The following is a 19802-nucleotide window of genomic DNA, read 5'->3' as shown; positions in this document are numbered from 1 at the left end:
ACATTTTATTATATAGATATTGATGAAATACCAGGATTTCTCCTTTTCAGTAAAAAATCATATCTTCACCGCGCAGTGAACATATCATTTTTATCTTTCACGTGTGAGGATATAGGTGTTGTCAAGGTAACCAACACGATAAGCCAATAAAACGCGAGCTTTCTCTTCATTGTAAGATACTTTTGTGCTTTAATATAATTCTTCTCTACTACATTAACATTTTTATTGCAAAATTTGACATTATCATGATTTCTTTTTCATAACTTTCATATCTTGTTTTATGTTACACAACATGCGTGTTTTAGCGGTTGGTGACCACTTTTTCATCATTTCGAAACTGAATAAAACAAGTTGTTTTAAATCTAGACATTTCATCAATATCTATATAATAAACAGAACATTACATGGCCGCTTGGGGATACGAATTTTATCTTCGAGTGCTGAAATGATATGTTCACTGTGCGCGGTGAAGATATGATTTTTTAGTAAAAGGAGAAATCCTGGTATTTCATCAATATCTATATAATAAATAGAGGATAAGGGGATACGAATTTTATCTTTGAGTGCTGCATTAATATCCTCTATTTCTAAATATTTAACATCTAGTTTGACATTAAATGATAAAAAATTTAAAAAAAGTAAACATTAGCTCAACAGTAAATATTGCATTTTAAAAATGTACACCGACTACAGATGTGGAATTGTTTACTCCTTTATACTTTTCATACATGTGGAGTATGATTTAAATTAAGCACAATAAGCAAAAGAAGTGTACTTGCATCTTTAATTTTACCATAATTTAGAAATGTAGCCAAAAGTGCTACTATGATCAAAAAATCACTTCCCTTTTTTCCGCAGATTTTACCCGACTTAACAGATATGGCGCAATACTAATAGGAGCAGTAAAAACAGAAATAATATAGTGGTTAGGAAACATTCTGGGAAAGGATGGATAAAAGGTTCTAGGGTGCTTATAGCTATTGTTTATGAGGTATGCTATACAATAATTTTATGTATATTGCCCTTATTCCTTCAATGTTATATCTCCCTTGCTCTTTTTGGTTTTTATTAGACAACACCATGTTTTTAAACACCTAAAATGTTTGCAACATTGATGTTGTTATGTTCCGTAAAAAATAAAAGTAACAGTAAAAATAACAATTAACAGCTCTTTTTAATAATTATTGTGTCCATCAACTCACACTCTTCCTTCCAACAACCAAGTTAACGGTCTCTCTAAGTACTTCACATTACTACAGATGACTGTGAAGGTGATGAAAAGCGGAGGGTGACTGATTGACTCTCAATAACTAAAGGTAAAAGGTCTGCACTATTCTTGCATTTTCAGTTTGGTGAACTTGAGCAGGGTTTTCAGTAATAAGGTAAGTAGCCAGCAACACTAATAATTAAGGAAGTGCTGAAGGTACGTGCTTCCAGAGGGATCCACAGAGTGACATAATCACCTGTGAATTTATTCTTTTAAATCTAGGCCTCCTAGAATGCAATTCCTGCATTTTGGAGCAAGACTATTTTGCTTTTCATGAACAAAGCTTGGCCAATCCAACCTTCATGTTCTGTGGTGCATGGGTTTTTTTTTTGGAGAATTTGGGGTAATTTCTCAACCACTTAATAACGGGAGAGAGCTTGGTCTTATTATAATAATATTTAACATTTTTTCAGGGTGTGGCCCTCTAAACAAATTACTAAAAAATAAACACATATACATATAAATAACGAAGTAATTAAGACTAACCTATAAACAAAATATCATTCATCTAAGGATTAAACCATTGACTCCGGGGGGTTCCCCATTGACGAGTAAATTCATCTGGCGTTAGACAGAGTAAAATACTGTTAAAGTCTGGCCGGTTCGAGCCGGTTTGGGAGTCAAAGGTTTAAATTAATATAATTGTAAAATATATGAAAAACCCTGTGGTGGTTTAGCCACCATTAACCAAATATTGTGTCATAACATTGTGCAAATCTGATCAACTGCTGCAGCGAAATCTCTGCATACTGCAAAGGGTGGCTTCTCCAGATGATTTTCATCTCCAGCGCGGTATTTACCTGCCATATCAAAAGAACAAAAAGTATCCATGAGCTCTTATTAATTAAACAATGTAAACATACAAGTCCAATTTACCAATAAACCTTTTTGGAGATGCAGCTAGGGGCCATTTTAATTTCTATTGTTTCAAATAGCTCTTATGGGATGCCCAGGGACAAATACATATTTATTTGCCCCTGAGCATCCCATAATGTCTTTCAAAACAATAGAAATCAAAATGGCCGCCATATCTCCAAAAAGATCTCTTCTCTAAATTGCTTGGCTCTAGTTCCCACCTCACAAATTGAAAATGGCACCCAAGACCACTCTAAAGAGTGTTATGGATACCTCAGATCCCTTGCAGGAGAGGCAAGAAAAGGGAATGATATATCATTTCATGGATATCGTAAAAGAGTTTCCCTGCCTATACAAGCATGCGTGTGCCCATTAAACCTTGCACTCAAATTTGACAACGGCAAGAACACACTCAGATATATTTAGCACGCTTGCTTGTGTGGATTCAGGTTGCTGTAAGTTTTCCTGTACATATTGGGAGTATCTGTGACAGGTACATGTCTAATGTTTCTTCTTTTTCAGTTTCTTGGCAAAATCTGGGGCAGTCAGGAAATAGCGAAATCCCTGATCATCTGGGATTTTCCCGACATACCGTAGTTATTTACCCATAAGCCGAGCAATTTTTTCAGAAATTTTCACTTCAATCTGCGAAATAACGTTTTAACAAGGGGGTTCAGCTTATAGCTGAGAGTTTGATCGAATTTTTTTTTCTCAGATGTCAAAACCAAAGGAAATGTCACACAAATTCCAGAAATTTATCGGCTTGAAGCCAAGTTCCAATAAACAAGAGACATAAATTAAAACTGTTGGTCACTGAACTTTTATAGAATTGGTTGCTCCTTAAGGGTCTTGGCTTATTTAGCCAAGCTCGGCTTAGAGGCAAATAACTACCGTAATATGAAACCTAGCCTTTGCTTGCATCAATTTGCCAATCCTACTCCCTCGTGGGCTTCTTTCTTATCAGAAATAAACTGTGAGTTGTTTCATGGACTAGTTTTGAAAAATACTGTAGTGCTGTTTAATAATTATACTGGTAATTGGCAAATCAATAACAAAATTTGCCATTAACAAAAATCAATGGCCGCATATTCAAGTGATGGAAGAGAGATAATCACTATCAAGCTTGAAGAAAAAAGGGGTCATAATTTAATTGTCAGCCTGTTCGTTAAAGTGATGAGTGTAACAGACCACAATTATTATACATGTACAAATCTCATAGACTTTTTTTTCTGTTCTTGTGGAAATAACCTGCCAATACATTCATGGTGTTATTTGAATGGAAAGTTTTCCTATTAATGTTGCATCTTTTTTTCCAAGAAAAATAAAAAATGTCGTAAAAAAGGTTGCTGTTATTCATTGTGGTGAAGTACAATAATAAAGAAGTATTCTCGTTTGTCACAATAATAATACAACAGTAAAAAAGATGGCAGTTTTAAAACCAACCTGTCTGCACAAGAAATCCCTTTATTCCTATTGCTTCTGCCCCACCAATATCATCTCTTGCATCCTATTTTTTAAATGGAAAATTGTGACCTTGGGCAAATTTAACTATTTGACTCCCAAGCGGGGACAGCTATTCTTAGAGTTATTTTCATAGAGTTATGTCGTAGAGTTAGAGTTAAGTTTCCAAAATCCTGAATTCACGATTTTGGACTGCCAAAATCCTGAATTCAAGATTTTGGACTGCCAAAATCCTGAATTCAAGATTTTGGAATTCAAGATTTTGGACTTCCAAAATCTTGAATTCAGGATTTTGGCAGTCCAAAATCTTGAATCCAGGATTTTGGCAGTCCAAAATCTTGAATTCAGGATTTTGGAAGTCGTTAACTCTAACTCTAAGTCATAACTCTACTGAAATAACTCTATTTTAACAATAGAGTGTTTCTGTCGAGGAACTATCGGCTGATAGTTGCCCCGAGGAAATTTGATGTTCTTAAAACAAAGATTTGCCCGAGAAGCGAAGCTTCGAGGGCAAATATGCTAGTTTTAAGAACATCAAATTTCCAAGGGGCAACTATCAGACCGACAGTTCCGAGACATAAACACTCTATTGTCTTTATTGTTCACCAATAAATTTTCTTCTGCGCACCAGTTGAAAAACAGTCAAAACCCACTTAATGCAGATCAATCAAATATTTATTCATGCGTACAGGCTGTCACAAATTATGTCAATAATTCGCAGCATACATTGGCTAAAGAATAGCGTACAACTGTCAACTGTTTTTTCAGCGGACGACTACTATCCATCCGGGTATTTTCCTCAGACGGGCACTACGGGCTGATAGTGTCTCTCCGCGGACGAACACTATCGCGTCACATGATCAATTTAAACCAATAAGAATTGGAGACAATTTAGTGGTGAACTATAATGATAGTTAACCTCCTCCCAAGCCAGCCTAAACTGGCCACTATTATACTCAGTCTAACGCCTGATGATTTTACTCGTCAATGGGGAACGCCTGGGAGTCAATGGGTTAATTAAGAAAATAAAACACAGACTACATGTGCATGCACACTTTCTCTCTGTCTGTCAGTGGGTCTCCTGTGTCCTTTTATGCAAATTTAAAGTCAATTTCAAGTTGCTCAATTTATCTTTTGGTAGAAAATGGTAATTGTGAAATGATTTGTGCATTGGAAGCCTTTAAAGATCTTTGCATTTAAACACTACATTACCAAAACGGACTCATGAAAATGAGAAACTATCGGAAATGTGTGTAAGTAGAGCTTAAAATATTGACTAATAATAATAATCATCATCATCACAATGTAGTTATTTACCCCTTTGTCCCCCCATCCACCCTGGCCCCCACTGAAGGCTAAATGCAAGGTCTTTTGCCATGCCCATTTTAGCGTGCGATGCACTCAAATGTTGTTTTTATGCTTGCTGGCTGTGAAATTTCCGCCCGGCCCTGCTGGCAAACAGAATTTTTGGTTTGTTTCTGCTGGGAGGGCCGTGCAGATAAAAATTTCCCAGCAGATTGAGAAATTGCTCTAAAAAGGCTAATCTTTATTTTATTTTATGGCCATGATATATTTTGATGAATTTTGAAACAATGGCTCGTTTTCCTCATCTTCTACCTGCCCTTCTTCAGACAATGTCGTCCTCCGTCCCATCCAGAGGGTTTGAAATGCCACAGGTCTTAAAAGACTTGGTTGCCATTTCTGCTGGAATCGCCGTAGCAACCATCAAGTTCAGGTTCTTGGATTATTGCGCCAAGGTCAGTCAATGTCATCTCAAAAAGTCCTTCTCAGGACTACACTCACCCAGGCCCTAACGATCGTACTTTACTTAATTATGATGTGACTCCTGGGTTCAAACCATTTATGATTTTATGTTCACTTGGACGACAGAGCAAACGACTTGCCAACAACTACATCAGTTGCACAAGCAATGTCAGATGAATACCGCAACAACTCTGGTCTAACCACCACTGCAAAGATCTTGGCCTCGTTCCAGCTGGTCTTTGACTGACCAATGACATCTATGACCAGAATTTTTATAGTATCTACTGACATTACACAAATCACTTGACTCTGAAGATCACTTCTGCTCAGGTTGTGGAAACATCAGTAAATGTCATCTTGAACAGTCCTTCTCAGGACTGCCGTCACCCAGATTATTGTACTTTATTGTAATTGCGAACAAGGTCAGCTTATAGGTAAATAACTACAGTTACTGTAATACAAAAACCACTAAACTTACATCACCAATCATGATGGCAGACTGCATATCACATCGCATTTCATTCAGGGCATGAGCAAAAAATGACGGCTGTGGTTTACCCACAACTTCTGCTTTCACATCAGATGCAAATTCAAGGGCAGCAACAAAAGGTCCTGGACCTAGTGCCAGTCCATCTCCTCTCTTATAGTATCGCACTTTGTGAATTGCTATCAGTGGACAACCATCTAGTAGAAGCCTGCAAAGAATTTATGATGGAAATACATGTATATAGCATTGAATAATTTTAGTTCTTCCTGCACACTATTTTCAACTTCAAATTTGGATACAAATACGAGATTGTGTATGTGTGAGATCGACTATTTAACCCATTGACTCCTGGGGTTCCCCATTGATGAGTAAAATACTCTGGTGTTAGGTGTGGAAGGGTTAAGGAGGCTCAAACCAGTTTCAACAATTTCAACTAAAGTTAACTATTGTTCAAACAATTTCGAGCCCCCTTAAATTCAGCTAAATTCATTTTGTGGTCTCCAAATAACAATCAATAAATTTATATTAATTGTCAGCCAATTCAAAAAGCCTTCTCATGACCTGACAAGCTTGTTAATGTTTAGCAGACACAATAGGTTTGAAACTGCAGAGATTCCAACTCTCACGTTTTGGCAGGAAACCTCTCGTTTTCGGCAAATAATTCCGGCCTCCCATTTTCGCTTAATATTCTCCCAGTTTTTGAAACTCTTCCTAGCCAAAGAAAGATAATGTTTTCTTTGTTTAACAAGTCTTTTTAGCACGGTTCTTTGCCTTTTTTCTGTGTTAAAATTGAGCTTGAAATTGTCAGTAAATGAAGCCCAAAGCTTCACCAAACTCCTATCCATTTTTATTTTTATGCCACATTCCCCATGCAAACAAAATATTGTTATCAAAAAATGTGATAGAGACCCATAGGCCTTAGCTTCCACTGCATATTAAAAACTCCTCTATTTTCTATTGACTGTGATCTCAAAATGCAAGAAATGGCATCTTAGAGGCACATATCTTAAAAATTTTCGTGGGGGAGCATGCCCCCAAACCCCTGTTGAGGCCTGCGTTAAAAAATTTATCTATTGTCTTGAAAAGAATTTATATTTATGTATACCTTTCAGTTACAGGTGGGTATACATGTAGGCAATAATAATTATTTATTGATCAAAGAACTTAAGTTGGGATGTTTTCAGGCATTTATAAGAAGGAGCAATTTTTGAAAATCAATAGACCATCTGCCATACACTGATGCACTGAATAACAAATTACAATGAGCCTGTCAAGTCGACCATGATAAAGAGCTTAAGTAAGGAAGAAGACAATGGCTGCTACAATGTCATTTAAATAATTTAACTTCATGTTGTTCTAATCATTTTACAGTTAATTTTTATTCCAAGTTCTTTCACATTGAAAGTGTGTACTAAAATTCCTGGAACAAAATTGTTTTGAATTGTGTGGTTGTTTAGGGAGAAAATTAATTGAAAATTTGTCATCAGGTTTCCACATCCTCCAGAGAACCTCAGATTCAGCCATTTCATGGTGTTGTTGGGACAAGAACAGCTAAGAAATGTACCAAAATGTAAAACATACATGCAAGGCATGCAGAACCTTTGTTTTTGTTTATTAGACCTACTGTGTTGTGGAATTCTCATAGCCATTGTCACTGTTCTTGCTTAACCTCCCCAATGTTACAGAAACCATTTGCAAACAACACAATTGGCCAATTAAGTGATGAACATGCTCGTCTCAATATTTTGTGTACTACACTAACAATTGATACTAAAACAGGATTTATTGTATGATCTTATAAACAAAGAATAGCCTGAAAAGCTTTTTCCTCCACCTGAAGGCCTTGTTTAGCATCTCATAGTCAAAGCAGTCAGGGGCAAGACCCACAACAACAGCATTAGGGTTATTGACATCAACACCTTTAAAATCCTGTTGTGCATCTGATCCTAACAACAACAAAGGTCGCAACTTTCTGTGATCAACCAATCGGCGAGCTGCAGTCAGTGAGGTAAACACTTCTTCTGGTTTGATATCAAACCCAATGCCAGTCAATCGTTTCAGAAGAGTATCTTTTGACTCTTTCGTGGTATTGGTGACAAATCTTATCGAGACACCAGTTTCTCTGAGTCTATTAATAACAGCAAAATTAGTAACGACAACTGCAGATTGATGTACTTTTTGTCTTTGAATAGCCGGAGAGGCGACAAGGCAACAATCTATTTATAAGGTGGGTCTAAAACACAGGTCATAGGTCACAGGTCAGTATACATGTCACTGCTACAGATAAACAAACAACACCAAAAGTGTCTCCTAGTCCTAATCACTCTATAAAAATGTTAATTCAGGTCTAGAGGGAACTTTTGGCTTATTGTTTATCAGTGGAGCTGGAACTTCTAGTCTTGACCCGTGGAATATGACCTGTTCTTTAGACCTGCCTTATATTTATAAATTAACGTGCAATGCGACGAGAGCATTGTTCGTTAATTTTATTTCTTAAAGGCTAAACCACAGAATACTCAATGTGTTTATTGCTATATGCTTCATTCTTCAAAAGCTTCCGACTAATTTACATGTGTTGGCCCTGAATTCCGCATTTTTGTTTTTTTTAAATCTCGCTCTATGTTTACAAACATTGCTTTTGTTATTCAAATGTGCCAATCACAGAAACAAAAGACCCTTTGTTTCGACTGCCAATGAGGCTCTGGTTGACGCTCTGGTTGGCACATTTTTTTAGGTATCTTAATTTAAGCACGCGCGTTTTTGAGACGCGGACGGCAACCGGAAGAGAACATTTCACGTGACAGGACAGTGGTGTCTCCCAGATTTTTATACTAATCATCTCTAATGGAGAAAAGATACTTAGCAATATAAATGTGGTTGTGTGATGGCAAGTTAAAGGGAAAACAGCTCACTTCCGGTTGCCGTCCGCGTCTCAAAAACGCGCGTGCTTAAGCTCCTCGCTATACAGAGGGTACGGGTAAGCTTTTGGGTCAAAGTACGACTTCAGCATCGATGCACTTTTTTCCTCTCAAAAAAGCTCGATCACAAAATGTCGAATTTAACGACAAGGAAAAAGTCATTGAAAAGGCTGGCCCACTGATCATATCTAGAAACATTTTCTTAAATTTAGCAGATTTCTTGATTGCCGGCCGGTACTTGAGCTGAAAATTTTGCGCGGTTGGGTGCGCTGTCGCCATTTTTCTTTTTTGCTCAGATATGTGGACATTTTTCAAAATATATGAGTAGGAAGATCCCCTATCCCCCTACCTTTTAAGAGCTTGTATCGATCCAGGAATCACTGTGTTTTCAACATGTATAGTTCCACTGAGATCGATCAAAACGCCACTTATTTTTGCTGCCATCTTCATATTGCCGCTGACCGTTGGCTGCGACGAGTGCGGGCGTTTCTCTAACCCAGGCTCTCTCTTCCTCCCTTCTTTGGAGTGCAGTCAGTGAAGAGCGTAGTGTTGGCGGTGAAGCTTTGTCGCACTTCGCTGAAAAAATACCCCACGACATCACGGTAAGCTTCATAAAACGCTGGTTGTGTACTTCTGTGGATTGTAAAAAAGGCCCAATCGTTTTACGACCTGAGACCAGGTCTTTGGACAAAAGACAACGAGATTTATGCCAGGTTTAGGATGAGGAGAAGTGTATTTACATTGACTCCTAAAGCGGCCCCTTGACGAGTAAGATAGTCTCGCGTTCGGGGTGTTTTTGAGTGGATGTAGAGGCTAAACAAGCACGTGCATGCGCGGGTAGGATATTTAGAAACAAAATAAAAGATGTTCTGTTGTGTATTAGTTAAGCGTCTGTCCGGTGTCTGTCCTTCTCTACAGACTCTGGAGGAGGGGTGTGGGAGACTAAAAATGGGATCAGAGGGGAGTCCCGGGGGAATCTCGCAAATGCAGCTTTGAGGCGCGGGATGGGCGAACTTTCCTGGCAGGAAACTTTTGTGCAGCCTTCATTTATCCCACTGACCTTTGTCACTTTAGGATGTTTATCACAAAATCCATTCTGTTTGTAAATAGTGGTACTAATGATTTTTTCAATAAGGTCTGTTGTGATGTAGTTATAACATCAGGCTGTGTGGTCGGCTTGCTTGGCTCCCAGTTGTGTATGATTATAATTAGTAGTGGTAGTGTAGAAATAAAATGCTTGAGGGCCATGTGTTAGAAAACTCTTTACTGGGTTAATCATGTATTACCCTCTCAAAATAAAGAACATTGTATTGAACATTGTACGGTAGTAGTTGTAGTAGTATGGAATGAAAAGGAAAGGAACTTTATTTAAGTGTCTGGTCGTTCTAGCGCTGGGTAACAATTAACGCAAATCAAGTCAAATGTTGGTTTTGAAACCATCTGCAGACATTTTAACATTTTAAGTTATCAGCATTCAATAGTCAGCCAATGAATTTCAAATCTATATTTTATTTATAAATGTACAGTGTACTACAGTACATGAAAGTTTAAACCATCAATAAAAATATTACATAACACAATTTCATAAATTTCAAACAAATTGTATATTAAAATTAATGATTAGAGGTAATCCAAAATTGACTTCTCAAAAAAATCGTTAAAATATCCCTTGTGCCACATGTATATTAAGAAATATATAATTGTCAGTATTTTTGTAATCACAATGCTTACTTAAAAAAGAATGGATTAAAGAAGGCTGGATTTCTGTGGAAATTAATGTCTTTGGGAAATGTTTTATCCCCTCAGGGTCAGATTAGATAACTTTTTGCGGGTAAAAACACTTACAATTTAAGGTGTATAAGAAGTAAACCCAAATTTTTTTATGAAAAGAAGTCGTGTTATCTGAATTATACATATAAATATTGATTCTCCAAAAACTAACAATTTACATAGTAACTAGTAACATGCATACTTGAGGTACATCCTTCCCTTTGACAATTTTTTAAGCATTTAATGCTTAAATAATTTATAATTGAGTGACATCCAGTGAAATATACAAGAGTAATACTTTTTCAAGCATTGCTAAAGGAAAGCTCCACTCTTCCATCCTGGTGAATTTTTGGAAACACTGGCTTATATGTTTTTTTGCTGAAAAAAATGTAGTTGATATCACCTAGCCTGTGCGCAGCCGGACATGTACCGGTAACTCAAAATCCAGGCCAAAAACCTAGATAATGTATAGTCTTGTAGTAACTATACCAGCAGTTTAGTCTGCAATGCAAGCTAATATCTCTAAGTAATTCAATTTAAGAAAGGAAATAGGAGACAAAAAAATATATATTTTCCCTAAGATTAATTTGAGTTTAATTCTTCTAATTTCCAGCAAAATATCATAAGCAAGTATTTCCAACAATTTGGAGCTGTTTTGTTGCGACAGTCAATGTTACAGTGTTATTATGTCATTAGACAACAGAGAGAGAAAGTTTTGTGGTATCCAAGAGGGTTTTTTTAAAGCTTGGTTAACATGGTGACAGTTAGTATGGGTGTTTTCCAGTATGATAATTTTTTTTCCATGTGGAAGGCAAGTGAGGCTATGTAAGGTACTTACTATTTCAAGTATGCCCCTTAAGATTTTCTGAATGCATTTGATTATTTGAAAATTGAATCATTTTAAAAATGATCTTCATAAAGTACAATATTCTGAGTATAAAATATGTTTTAGGAAATAAAGATACATTACATGTACTCCTGTTTCAATGCTTGAAGTCATCCACATGTCATTAATTTGTCATAACCACAAACAATTTAATCATTGGAATGATTATGACGGATGGAATGAGGAAAATTGACACAACAATATTATTATTATTATAATTCTTGGTTTTCATAACTTGTAAGTAGAGACCATGAAAAATTTCAGTTTTCAAAATCAATGCATGGATGAAACCTTTGGGAAATACTTGACCGTTTTTGACCGTAACATAACACTATTTAAAAGTAGAGTCCTTGATTGAATTTGGAAGCAAACTGAAGCTGACCCCCTTGTTAAAGAGCCTCCAAGCTATTAAGTCAGATAATTATATTGTTTTTAGGAAAATTAATATTTAGCATCAATGGACTTCAGAGGTCAATGATTGGCATTTGAAAATGAATGAAACAAGACTGCTGAGTATAGTTTGGAGTGACATCTGTGTATTTGAGGCAATAATAGGCCATTTTCGAGTTCATACCTGCCTCCTCTTCAAAGCGAGTCTAAGTGTGAAGTTTTTCTTATGAAAATTAGTTTTCATTCATATGTAAAGTAGAACCAATTACCATCACAAAAACTTTGCACTTAGACTCGCTTTGAAGAGGAGGCAGACATGAACTCGGAAATGGCCTATTCAAATTCGTTTCTTATTCCCTTCTCATTTCTTAAATTTTTTTAAAGAGAAAACAGGCATTGTTCTTTACCCTAAGTTACATTCTGTACCATATACCGGATCACCATAATCGTTTCTAACTTGATAACTTGTGGCTGAATAACACATTTAGTTTTTTAAAGCTGTAGGCATTCCTTCTTGAAGTATACTGGATAATAAGGTTTTGTCTTGAAGGGCATAATCAACCTCTTTTTCATCTATTTTCAGTGTCACCTTCATCATTCTTGTGTCTTTAGCTCTCTTGATGCCCAGAAGTCCTCTTGTTTCCAAGATGTTGCAAAGACCAAGAAAATCCTCTTGACCAAGCGGTGAGACTTTCCTTCTGCTGCAAATTTTGCAGTATGCATCATGGAACTACAGAAACATTAATTATTTTGTTAGACAGGCACAAAATGATTCATGTGACAATTTAAGGCAGTGGTTTCAATAGAATTAGAAGTTGTCAGTTTGATTGGAGGAACCAACTCTTGTCAGCGTCAGCGTCAAAATGACTTTAAGGGTGTGTTTGATTGACCGTATTCCGGAATATGAATACATGGAATTTAAGTCGGAAATCCGTCATTTTTAAGGAGATTCACAGTAAAATTGTCCAACACCTGCTAAAATGCTATTTTGAACATACCTTTATTATCCTGGTTGCTTCAAAACGCTGGATGTACCCTTCCGGAATAAGGCTAATCAAATGCACCCTTACTCTTAGGTTTGTAAGAATCTGGCTTTAAATATCTTAATTAATTAACTACTGTACTTCAGTTTGGGGAAAAAAGTAGCTGACTTCCCTGTGTGAAGTAGCCTGAGACAGGATTGAGTTCATTCAGTGCCACGGCACTTAATGCCTTCCACCATTGTGGAATAAGATTGGTTCCTATACATATCATGCAATAAATACAGTATCACATGGGTTGAGTTGGTTGGTTTATTTACTCTGCTCAGAGAAGTCTTTCTTTAATTTTATGATAATTAAGTTACATTTTGATTTGATTTTCTCTTTTTAAGTTGATGTGTAGTCTCTGCAACAAGAAGATCACTTGTGCTTGCCTATATAATTATAACCTTGAGACTTAATAAAGTTTTTATTGATGCTACTGGTATTGTAATTATTGTTGTTGAATAGATCTCACTGTGCTTTTACCAAGTAAATAAAGTAGTTGTAAAATAAAAAACTGTGGTAAAGTTAAGGAAAGCGTGACACTTAGTTACATTGTAACATGACCTGTCGGACTATAAGTAGATCAGTTAATCACCTGATACAAATCGGAAGTACATTTGTACTGTTGCTTAATCAAACGTGCAAATATGCTGTTTACGAGTTGCATACACAGCCAACATTTTTTAATTACATCGCGGGAACTAGTCCTTTCTTCTAGGATTTCATGTAGTATTCTAAAGGCCAAATTCCTCAGGATTTACGTGTATCGATAATGTAAGTAGGGCGTTATGCTCGCGTATGAATTAGGACGATAATTAAAGAAACATTAAATGCCACCAATTAACAAGAACATTGTGCTAGAAATAGGAATGCGAAACATTGTGATTGTTTATGCATTGTCATAGTGTTTAATAATTATTGTATCTTAACAGTGCATGTCTGGTTAATAAGAATTAAGTACATAGAGTCTTTAATTAGGGTACTTTATATATTCAATAGACCAGCACTGAATGACCTTCTCAAGATCAAGATAATAATATGATTATAAGCATGTTTCTTTAATGAAAGATCTTTTAGACTGAATAGTTCAGGGGGTTATGTCTTACCTTCCCCAAAACAACTTCTTTAGTTTTGCAATCTTTTGTCATCAATAGAAATGTACAGATGAGAAGTTTTTGTTGCAAAGGAATTGTCGGTTGTTCCACTCCTGGTCCAGCCACAAGACGCGACCCATATACTTCAGCTACAACACTGGCAATTTGGGAAATCCCAACCTTTTTAGGCTTTGGTGGTGTTTCCGGTCGCTTTTGCGGTGAGGCAGCTATAAATATGAAATTTAAGAAAATGTAAAGTCATTCAGGTTATAATAAAGAAATGATTTAAAATAATAATTATTTCTTATTATATCACAAGCAATTCTCAGGCTAGATGGAGCACTCTGATTGACTGGTTTTAGGTTGGGATTTACATGTTACAGGACGGACCATTACTATGGAAAAAGTCCATTTCTACATTCAAGTTGAGCAAAACACAATTTTTTTAAAGCAGAATTTAATTTTACATCATCACAACAGTACAATTACAGCAAGTGGAATTTAGTTTTACATGACTTTGTAAAAGGTTACTGTTCAAAGATTGCTGATGACGAAGATTATGAACATTCACCAAGTGGAGAAGTGCCGATTACACAAAGAAACAATGTCATATAATAAACAACTTACGACACGTAACCTCACTTGCTCAGGACTATACTGGGGGATATTGGCCCGGTCGTTTTTGTAAGAACGTCGTTACTGCCATGACCTCAGGCCAATATTCCCCGGTTAGTCAGAGGTTATTAATTAACAGCTGCCCTTGGGCCAGGGAAAGAAAGTATTGAAATAAACGAATCAAGTCTTTAAGAATCCCAACTGGCTGGAGGCACATCAGTGGACTGTTTACATATGTCATGCCCTTTATAAAGAAAAGAACAACTGATTGCAGATAAACTGTTTACAAGCAGAGAAGACAATATGATTTGAACAAGGACTACCTAGAACAACTTCAGCCAGCAAACATAGTTCATATCACATTTACTAGCACATGTACCTGTATGAATTGGCTGTAAAATCTGTTGTTTCCTTTCTCCTGACTCTACAACTTCTACAGCTCTCCTGAAAACAGTAAATTTATTAAATTACATATCATTTACCAAAGTGGAGGTAAATACTTGATGTCCCCATTAACCCTTTCACTCCCAAGAGTGCCACTTACAGATTTTACTCTGTCTAACGCCAGACGATTTTACTTGTCAATGGGGAACCCCACGGGGGTGAAAGGGTTAAACCAACCGTGGGGAAGTAATAATAATAATAATAATAATAATAATAATAATAATAATTATTATTATTATTATTATTATTATTATTATAATAATTATAATAATAATAACAACAACAACAACAACAATAATAATAACACATGTAGTTTATTAAAGACTAGTAATAAGACAACTAAAGACCATTGATTATCAAGAATACAGAAAATAATTTTGTTTGGCTACTTCTAAATGAATAGAACTTTGATAATCACTTTTGAACTACTGGGGATAACTAATAAGAACTCCTGAAAAGTATTACTCAGCAATATTATTTTAATAAAAGGAAAAAAACTAGAGTTGTACAAAAGGATCATGTGTTAAGAAGGGAAAAGATGAAGCTGTATTTCACAAATCAACACCTTCACTGTTATTGCTGATGAGGCTTCTGGGATAGAAGCAAAAGCTCTTGACTATGTTTTTATTAATTTTGTGTGTTCTCCTGGTGTAACTGTGAAAATACTGAACATGTAATTTACTGGTGTATGAGTCAACATTGAAGTACAGTACTTGTACTCTATTGGTTCATGTATTCAGTGGACATTTAATTTTTTTATACCTGCAGATATCCAGAGCCTTTCTCATATCACCAGCCATCGCTGATACCTTCCTTGCACAAAACTGAACAGCTGATGTGTCAAGAATACTAATTCCTTCCTCAACCTTTACATATGACATAGAAAAAGGAAGGATTGATCAATGCTCCACCATTGCATGAATACTCTAATATAGTATCTCTTTAATAGTACAATGTACATGATTGTGCCTGACTGGACTCAATGATAAATCAGTGGATAGAAACTAGCAAAACTAATTGAATAATCCAGTGGATAGTGATTTATCGGAGGGATAGCGCTATCCATCATTTGAACAACTGGAGCCAGATGATTTGACTCATCAAGGAAGTGAAGTGAGTGCAAATTGCTGAATTTTCAAATTTCCCTCAACAATTTCTGGACAAAGAATTAAAGCTGCATATTTTAAAGCAGAATCAATTAACTCCCCTCCATCCCCATCCCCCTCCCCCCAACCTTCCTTGAACTATTATGTGACTTGTGACTGGAAAAATAATCCTCACACGGACCCTCCCCTGCCCTTACAAATAAATTTGGCTCTGCCAGTAATAGACAAAAACTCAAGTTACCCTTGATAGCCTGTCTTGTAGAATTTTCACAATCTGGTCTTTTGTGTATGGGGCAAAGTGAAGCAGTTCTGGTTTACCTGGCCAAAAGAAAGTGACATTATTATTATCCTAAGTGATCGGATGCAATGGCACAAAAATGATACCTTCACAAAGCATCACGGTGCCTAATTGCTTAAACTGAGACACATAAGTTTCTACTTTATAATTTAGAAGAAAAAACCCAGATAATTACATTTAGGCCTTGCTTGTAATCTGGGAAGAATCCTGTCAGTAAGGTCCAGGGCATTTGCTATTCCTGTTGAAACAAGATATTTAATATAAATTTATAATTGTAGAGTTTTTGACTTCTGTTAACGGATAATATTGTCTTATTTTCATTAATTCAATTCTTTTTTATACATTGCCTAATGATTTAAATAACGCAAAAGGAGTAGAACACTTTTCTTTGTTCCTGGTTTCATACAACACACAATTTGGCCAGAAGTAAACTGGCCTTGAAAGATAGGTACACACTCTGTACAGTTTCCTTGCTTCAACACAATTACGGCATATGCCTTGCTTGGCTATTGACTCAGTTCCTTCAACAAACTACTCCAATGGGGCAGGTATATAGTTGAGAGATGAAAAGTCACAGCGAAAAGGTTCGTAGTTCAATCATAGTTACGAGACTTCAATCTGTTTCAACTTTTCCTTAGTTTTACTATTCCTGTGAAATGGGACATTAATAAAAGGAGGCTTTAACCCTTTCCTTTCCTTCACTTTTTTTTTTCACAGTGGTGCAGAAAACAAATACTCAGTCTGGTGAATACTGTTTTAGGAAACTGCAATAAACTATGCCGCTACATGTACTTATAATGCAATCCAGCTTGGATAGTTTGAATCAACCATCTCATGAATACATGAATAAACACCTCCAGTGGGTACAACAGAATTTGAAAAGGGTGGTGTTACGTTGTAAGTATGGTACCTGCAAATAAAGGAATTATCCAATTGAAGGCCCTTGGATCTGTAACACGTTCAATTACCTCATTGCACTTAAGTTACCATCTACAAACACGTAGTTATTTGCTGGGCAATAAGCTTGACAATGATTTGCTCATACTTACCAATCAAAATGAGCTTAGATTTTGGAAGAGATGGCAACTCAAACATGGTGTAGAGAATTTCCTGATTCTTTGACTCAAGTTGATCTAATTCATCCAAGATTAAAATTCTATTATAATAAAGAAAAAAATGCAAGGTGTGAAAGTGAACATGCAAAGTACAAACCCCAGTGAGGAGTAGAATTGAGAAACATTAAGTCTAGTTTAAACATACAAGGCAAATTATTGACACAGTGTGCTCTTTTTTTAAGCAAGTGTGATGCACATTAGTTTCTGCTGTAGGAATTCAGTGTTTTGAAAAAGAATGTTGCAGCTCTTTGGGGGCCCCCATGATGGCGGGTGTTACAAGGGGTAACCACAGGCAACCCAAACTCATAATTCAAATACTAAGTAAATGTAATGATTTGTAGTGTTTACAGTGGGAAACATGGAATGCCAAAAAAAACTGGCAAATCCTAGTTTATAGCGACAAAAATGTAAACTTATTTTTACTTCACCTTGTGTCGAATTGAGGCATTCTGGGCTAGTTTTGAAATTTGATCCTATCTTAATTAATGACAGATACTGTAAGAACAAATTCCAAAACTAGCCCAGAATGCCTAAAAGTAAGTTTTTTTTTATTTACTTCCGTCGCTGTAAACTAGGATTATTTTATTCGGCATTTCATGTTTCTCATATAAACCCTACAAATCGTTACGTTGACTGAGCGTTATTCGAATTATGAGTTTGGGTCCCCTGAGTGACGGGTAACTAATTAATGATAAAAGCAATACGAGCACAACTTCATAATTATAAATTGTGGCAATAAAGTAAACGATTATCCTAGCTAGAGTGAGACATTAATTAATTTTGTATTGTGTTTGCTACCTTGTGAGTTTTGACGAGGAGAATTCTTCTTCTAATAACTTAAGTGTGGCCTTTGCTGGACAGTTTTCTTCACCGACCAACTCAAGTGCAATTTTCTTGAAAATATCCTGAGGCTGTTTCAACGCCATGCAGTTTACAAAGATAACTTGGCATTTCCTTATCTCTTCCTGTAAACCAGACAGTAAATGTAAGCTAGAATCCATACAAATGAATATACAACTTCCAACATTAAAAGTTAGTAACCCAAGTCATTTTTTTAAGAGCCCAGAATTAATTAATTCCAGCTGGGATCATATTTACAAGGAAGTGAGGATGAATCAAGTAAGACGCTTGTTTGGGCTACTTGCTCAGAAATTTGGTCGCCTGTGCTCGCAAATAAGGCGCCCCAGGCGACCGTTAGGCAGCAACCTTCTAACTGTGTTATTGTAGGGTAACAAGATATTTAAAAAAACAGGAGTTTAGAATTATTTCAGGTGAATTTTGTTTTTAAAATCTAGTTCAATAATGTTATCCTTTGGCACTTATGATGCCTGAATGTACTGCATAATTTATGCTTTTCACAGATTGTCTTCAGTATTTATGGGAACATGTAGGTAAATGTTTGATAGTAGAACCTAACCCTAACCCATTGACTCCCAAGGACTTCCCATTGACGAGTAAAATACAGGTTGGCCAGTCTGTTTGGGCGTCAAAGGGTTAACTTGGTTGTGCACAGTAAATTAAGTTGATGGTATTATAGGCATCTGTTAACTTGAAAGCTGTGGACAGTGGATCGTAAGACACATTTTCATTGCAAAATCTGCACAAATCCCATCAAAGACAGATTGCTACATGTACGTGCATGACTGACATGGCCCCCAAGAATCTTTGATTTTATTCTATTAGCTGTTGACTCAAAAACCGAACAACTCTAACAGCAGAGACCAACAGTTTGGCCTGACTGGTGCTCTTGACACGCTAAACCCCCTACTTAACTGTTTGTATATACAGTAAATATACAGTCAAGTCTCAAACTGAAGTGTTTGTCTTTTATTATTGCCATTTAGTAACTTGATGTCATCTCTTTAATATATTTTTGCTATGTCTTATTCATCTCCATGTTCCCACAAATTATCTTGACACATTAATTACCAAGTTGTAGGGCTTGGAATTAGCAGGGGTTTCATTAGAAGCCGGTCACCAGCGATATACTGCCATCTATGTTGTCAGAAATTTGCCTCTCGATCACTGCCAGCTACTCTACCTGCCTTGATTTTCACTCAAACCCTTGTAAAAGACAAGAGTGACTGCCACTTGCATTGATTTGCCAAGGCAACAACTTTACAAGTTAAAGAAACCCCTGAATTAGTTTCAGTGTTTTTTTCCTCTTCTCATCTTCCTCCTTCTTTTTTATTTTTTGTTCTAAAATACAACTAATAATGGTAAAATAGAGACTGATCTATGACCAATGAGATGCAAAACAAAGTAAATCCTAGTTTGGATGATCTTGATCATACCTTCATTTCAAAC

General features: G+C 36.2%; 3 protein-coding genes across 5 annotated transcripts in view; 1 reads left to right on the top strand and 2 right to left on the bottom strand.

The window, feature by feature from the left end:
- Positions 1 to 769: 769 nt before the first annotated feature.
- LOC138049258 (haloacid dehalogenase-like hydrolase domain-containing protein 2) lies at positions 770 to 9221 on the bottom strand. The gene is made up of 5 exons (XM_068895454.1): positions 9102 to 9221; positions 7669 to 7962; positions 5826 to 6042; positions 3566 to 3629; positions 770 to 2067 (listed from the first exon to the last, which is right to left on the bottom strand). Exons 1-5 carry the CDS (start codon positions 9200 to 9202, stop codon positions 1967 to 1969), a joined length of 777 nt encoding a protein of 258 aa, XP_068751555.1. The 5' UTR covers positions 9203 to 9221; the 3' UTR covers positions 770 to 1966.
- Positions 9222 to 9269: 48 nt separating this feature from the next.
- The window catches only part of LOC138049256 (ubiquitin-like modifier-activating enzyme 5), a 36028-nt gene continuing 25495 nt past the window's right edge, over positions 9270 to 19802 (top strand). The window contains exons 1-4 of one of the 2 annotated variants that reach the window (XM_068895451.1): positions 9270 to 9354; positions 12382 to 12482; positions 15745 to 16089; positions 17098 to 17277. The gene's annotated coding sequence lies outside the window, so the exon portion shown is untranslated. The remainder of the gene's footprint in view (positions 9355 to 12381; positions 12483 to 15744; positions 16090 to 17097; positions 17278 to 19802) is intronic. The other variant, XM_068895452.1, reaches the window with a different exon arrangement.
- Positions 10242 to 19802, bottom strand: part of LOC138049255 (cell division control protein 6 homolog) — a 13439-nt gene continuing 3878 nt past the window's right edge. For both annotated transcript variants that reach the window (XM_068895445.1, XM_068895446.1), the window contains exons 4-12: positions 19790 to 19802; positions 18294 to 18460; positions 17430 to 17536; positions 16556 to 16618; positions 16324 to 16400; positions 15739 to 15842; positions 14912 to 14976; positions 13930 to 14144; positions 10242 to 12528 (exon numbers count right to left, since the gene is read on the bottom strand). The exon at positions 19790 to 19802 is cut by the window's right edge and continues 187 nt beyond it. In XM_068895445.1, coding sequence (XP_068751546.1) covers positions 12283 to 12528; positions 13930 to 14144; positions 14912 to 14976; positions 15739 to 15842; positions 16324 to 16400; positions 16556 to 16618; positions 17430 to 17536; positions 18294 to 18460; positions 19790 to 19802 — 1057 coding nt within the window. In that variant the 3' untranslated portion in view covers positions 10242 to 12282. The remainder of the gene's footprint in view (positions 12529 to 13929; positions 14145 to 14911; positions 14977 to 15738; positions 15843 to 16323; positions 16401 to 16555; positions 16619 to 17429; positions 17537 to 18293; positions 18461 to 19789) is intronic.

The sequence above is a fragment of the Montipora capricornis genome, chromosome 5, assembly GCF_036669925.1.
Source record: "Montipora capricornis isolate CH-2021 chromosome 5, ASM3666992v2, whole genome shotgun sequence".
NCBI classification, from domain to species: domain Eukaryota; kingdom Metazoa; phylum Cnidaria; class Anthozoa; order Scleractinia; family Acroporidae; genus Montipora; species Montipora capricornis.
The sequence above is the reverse complement of the archived record's forward strand: the minus strand, read 5'-3'. Positions and strand labels throughout refer to the sequence as shown.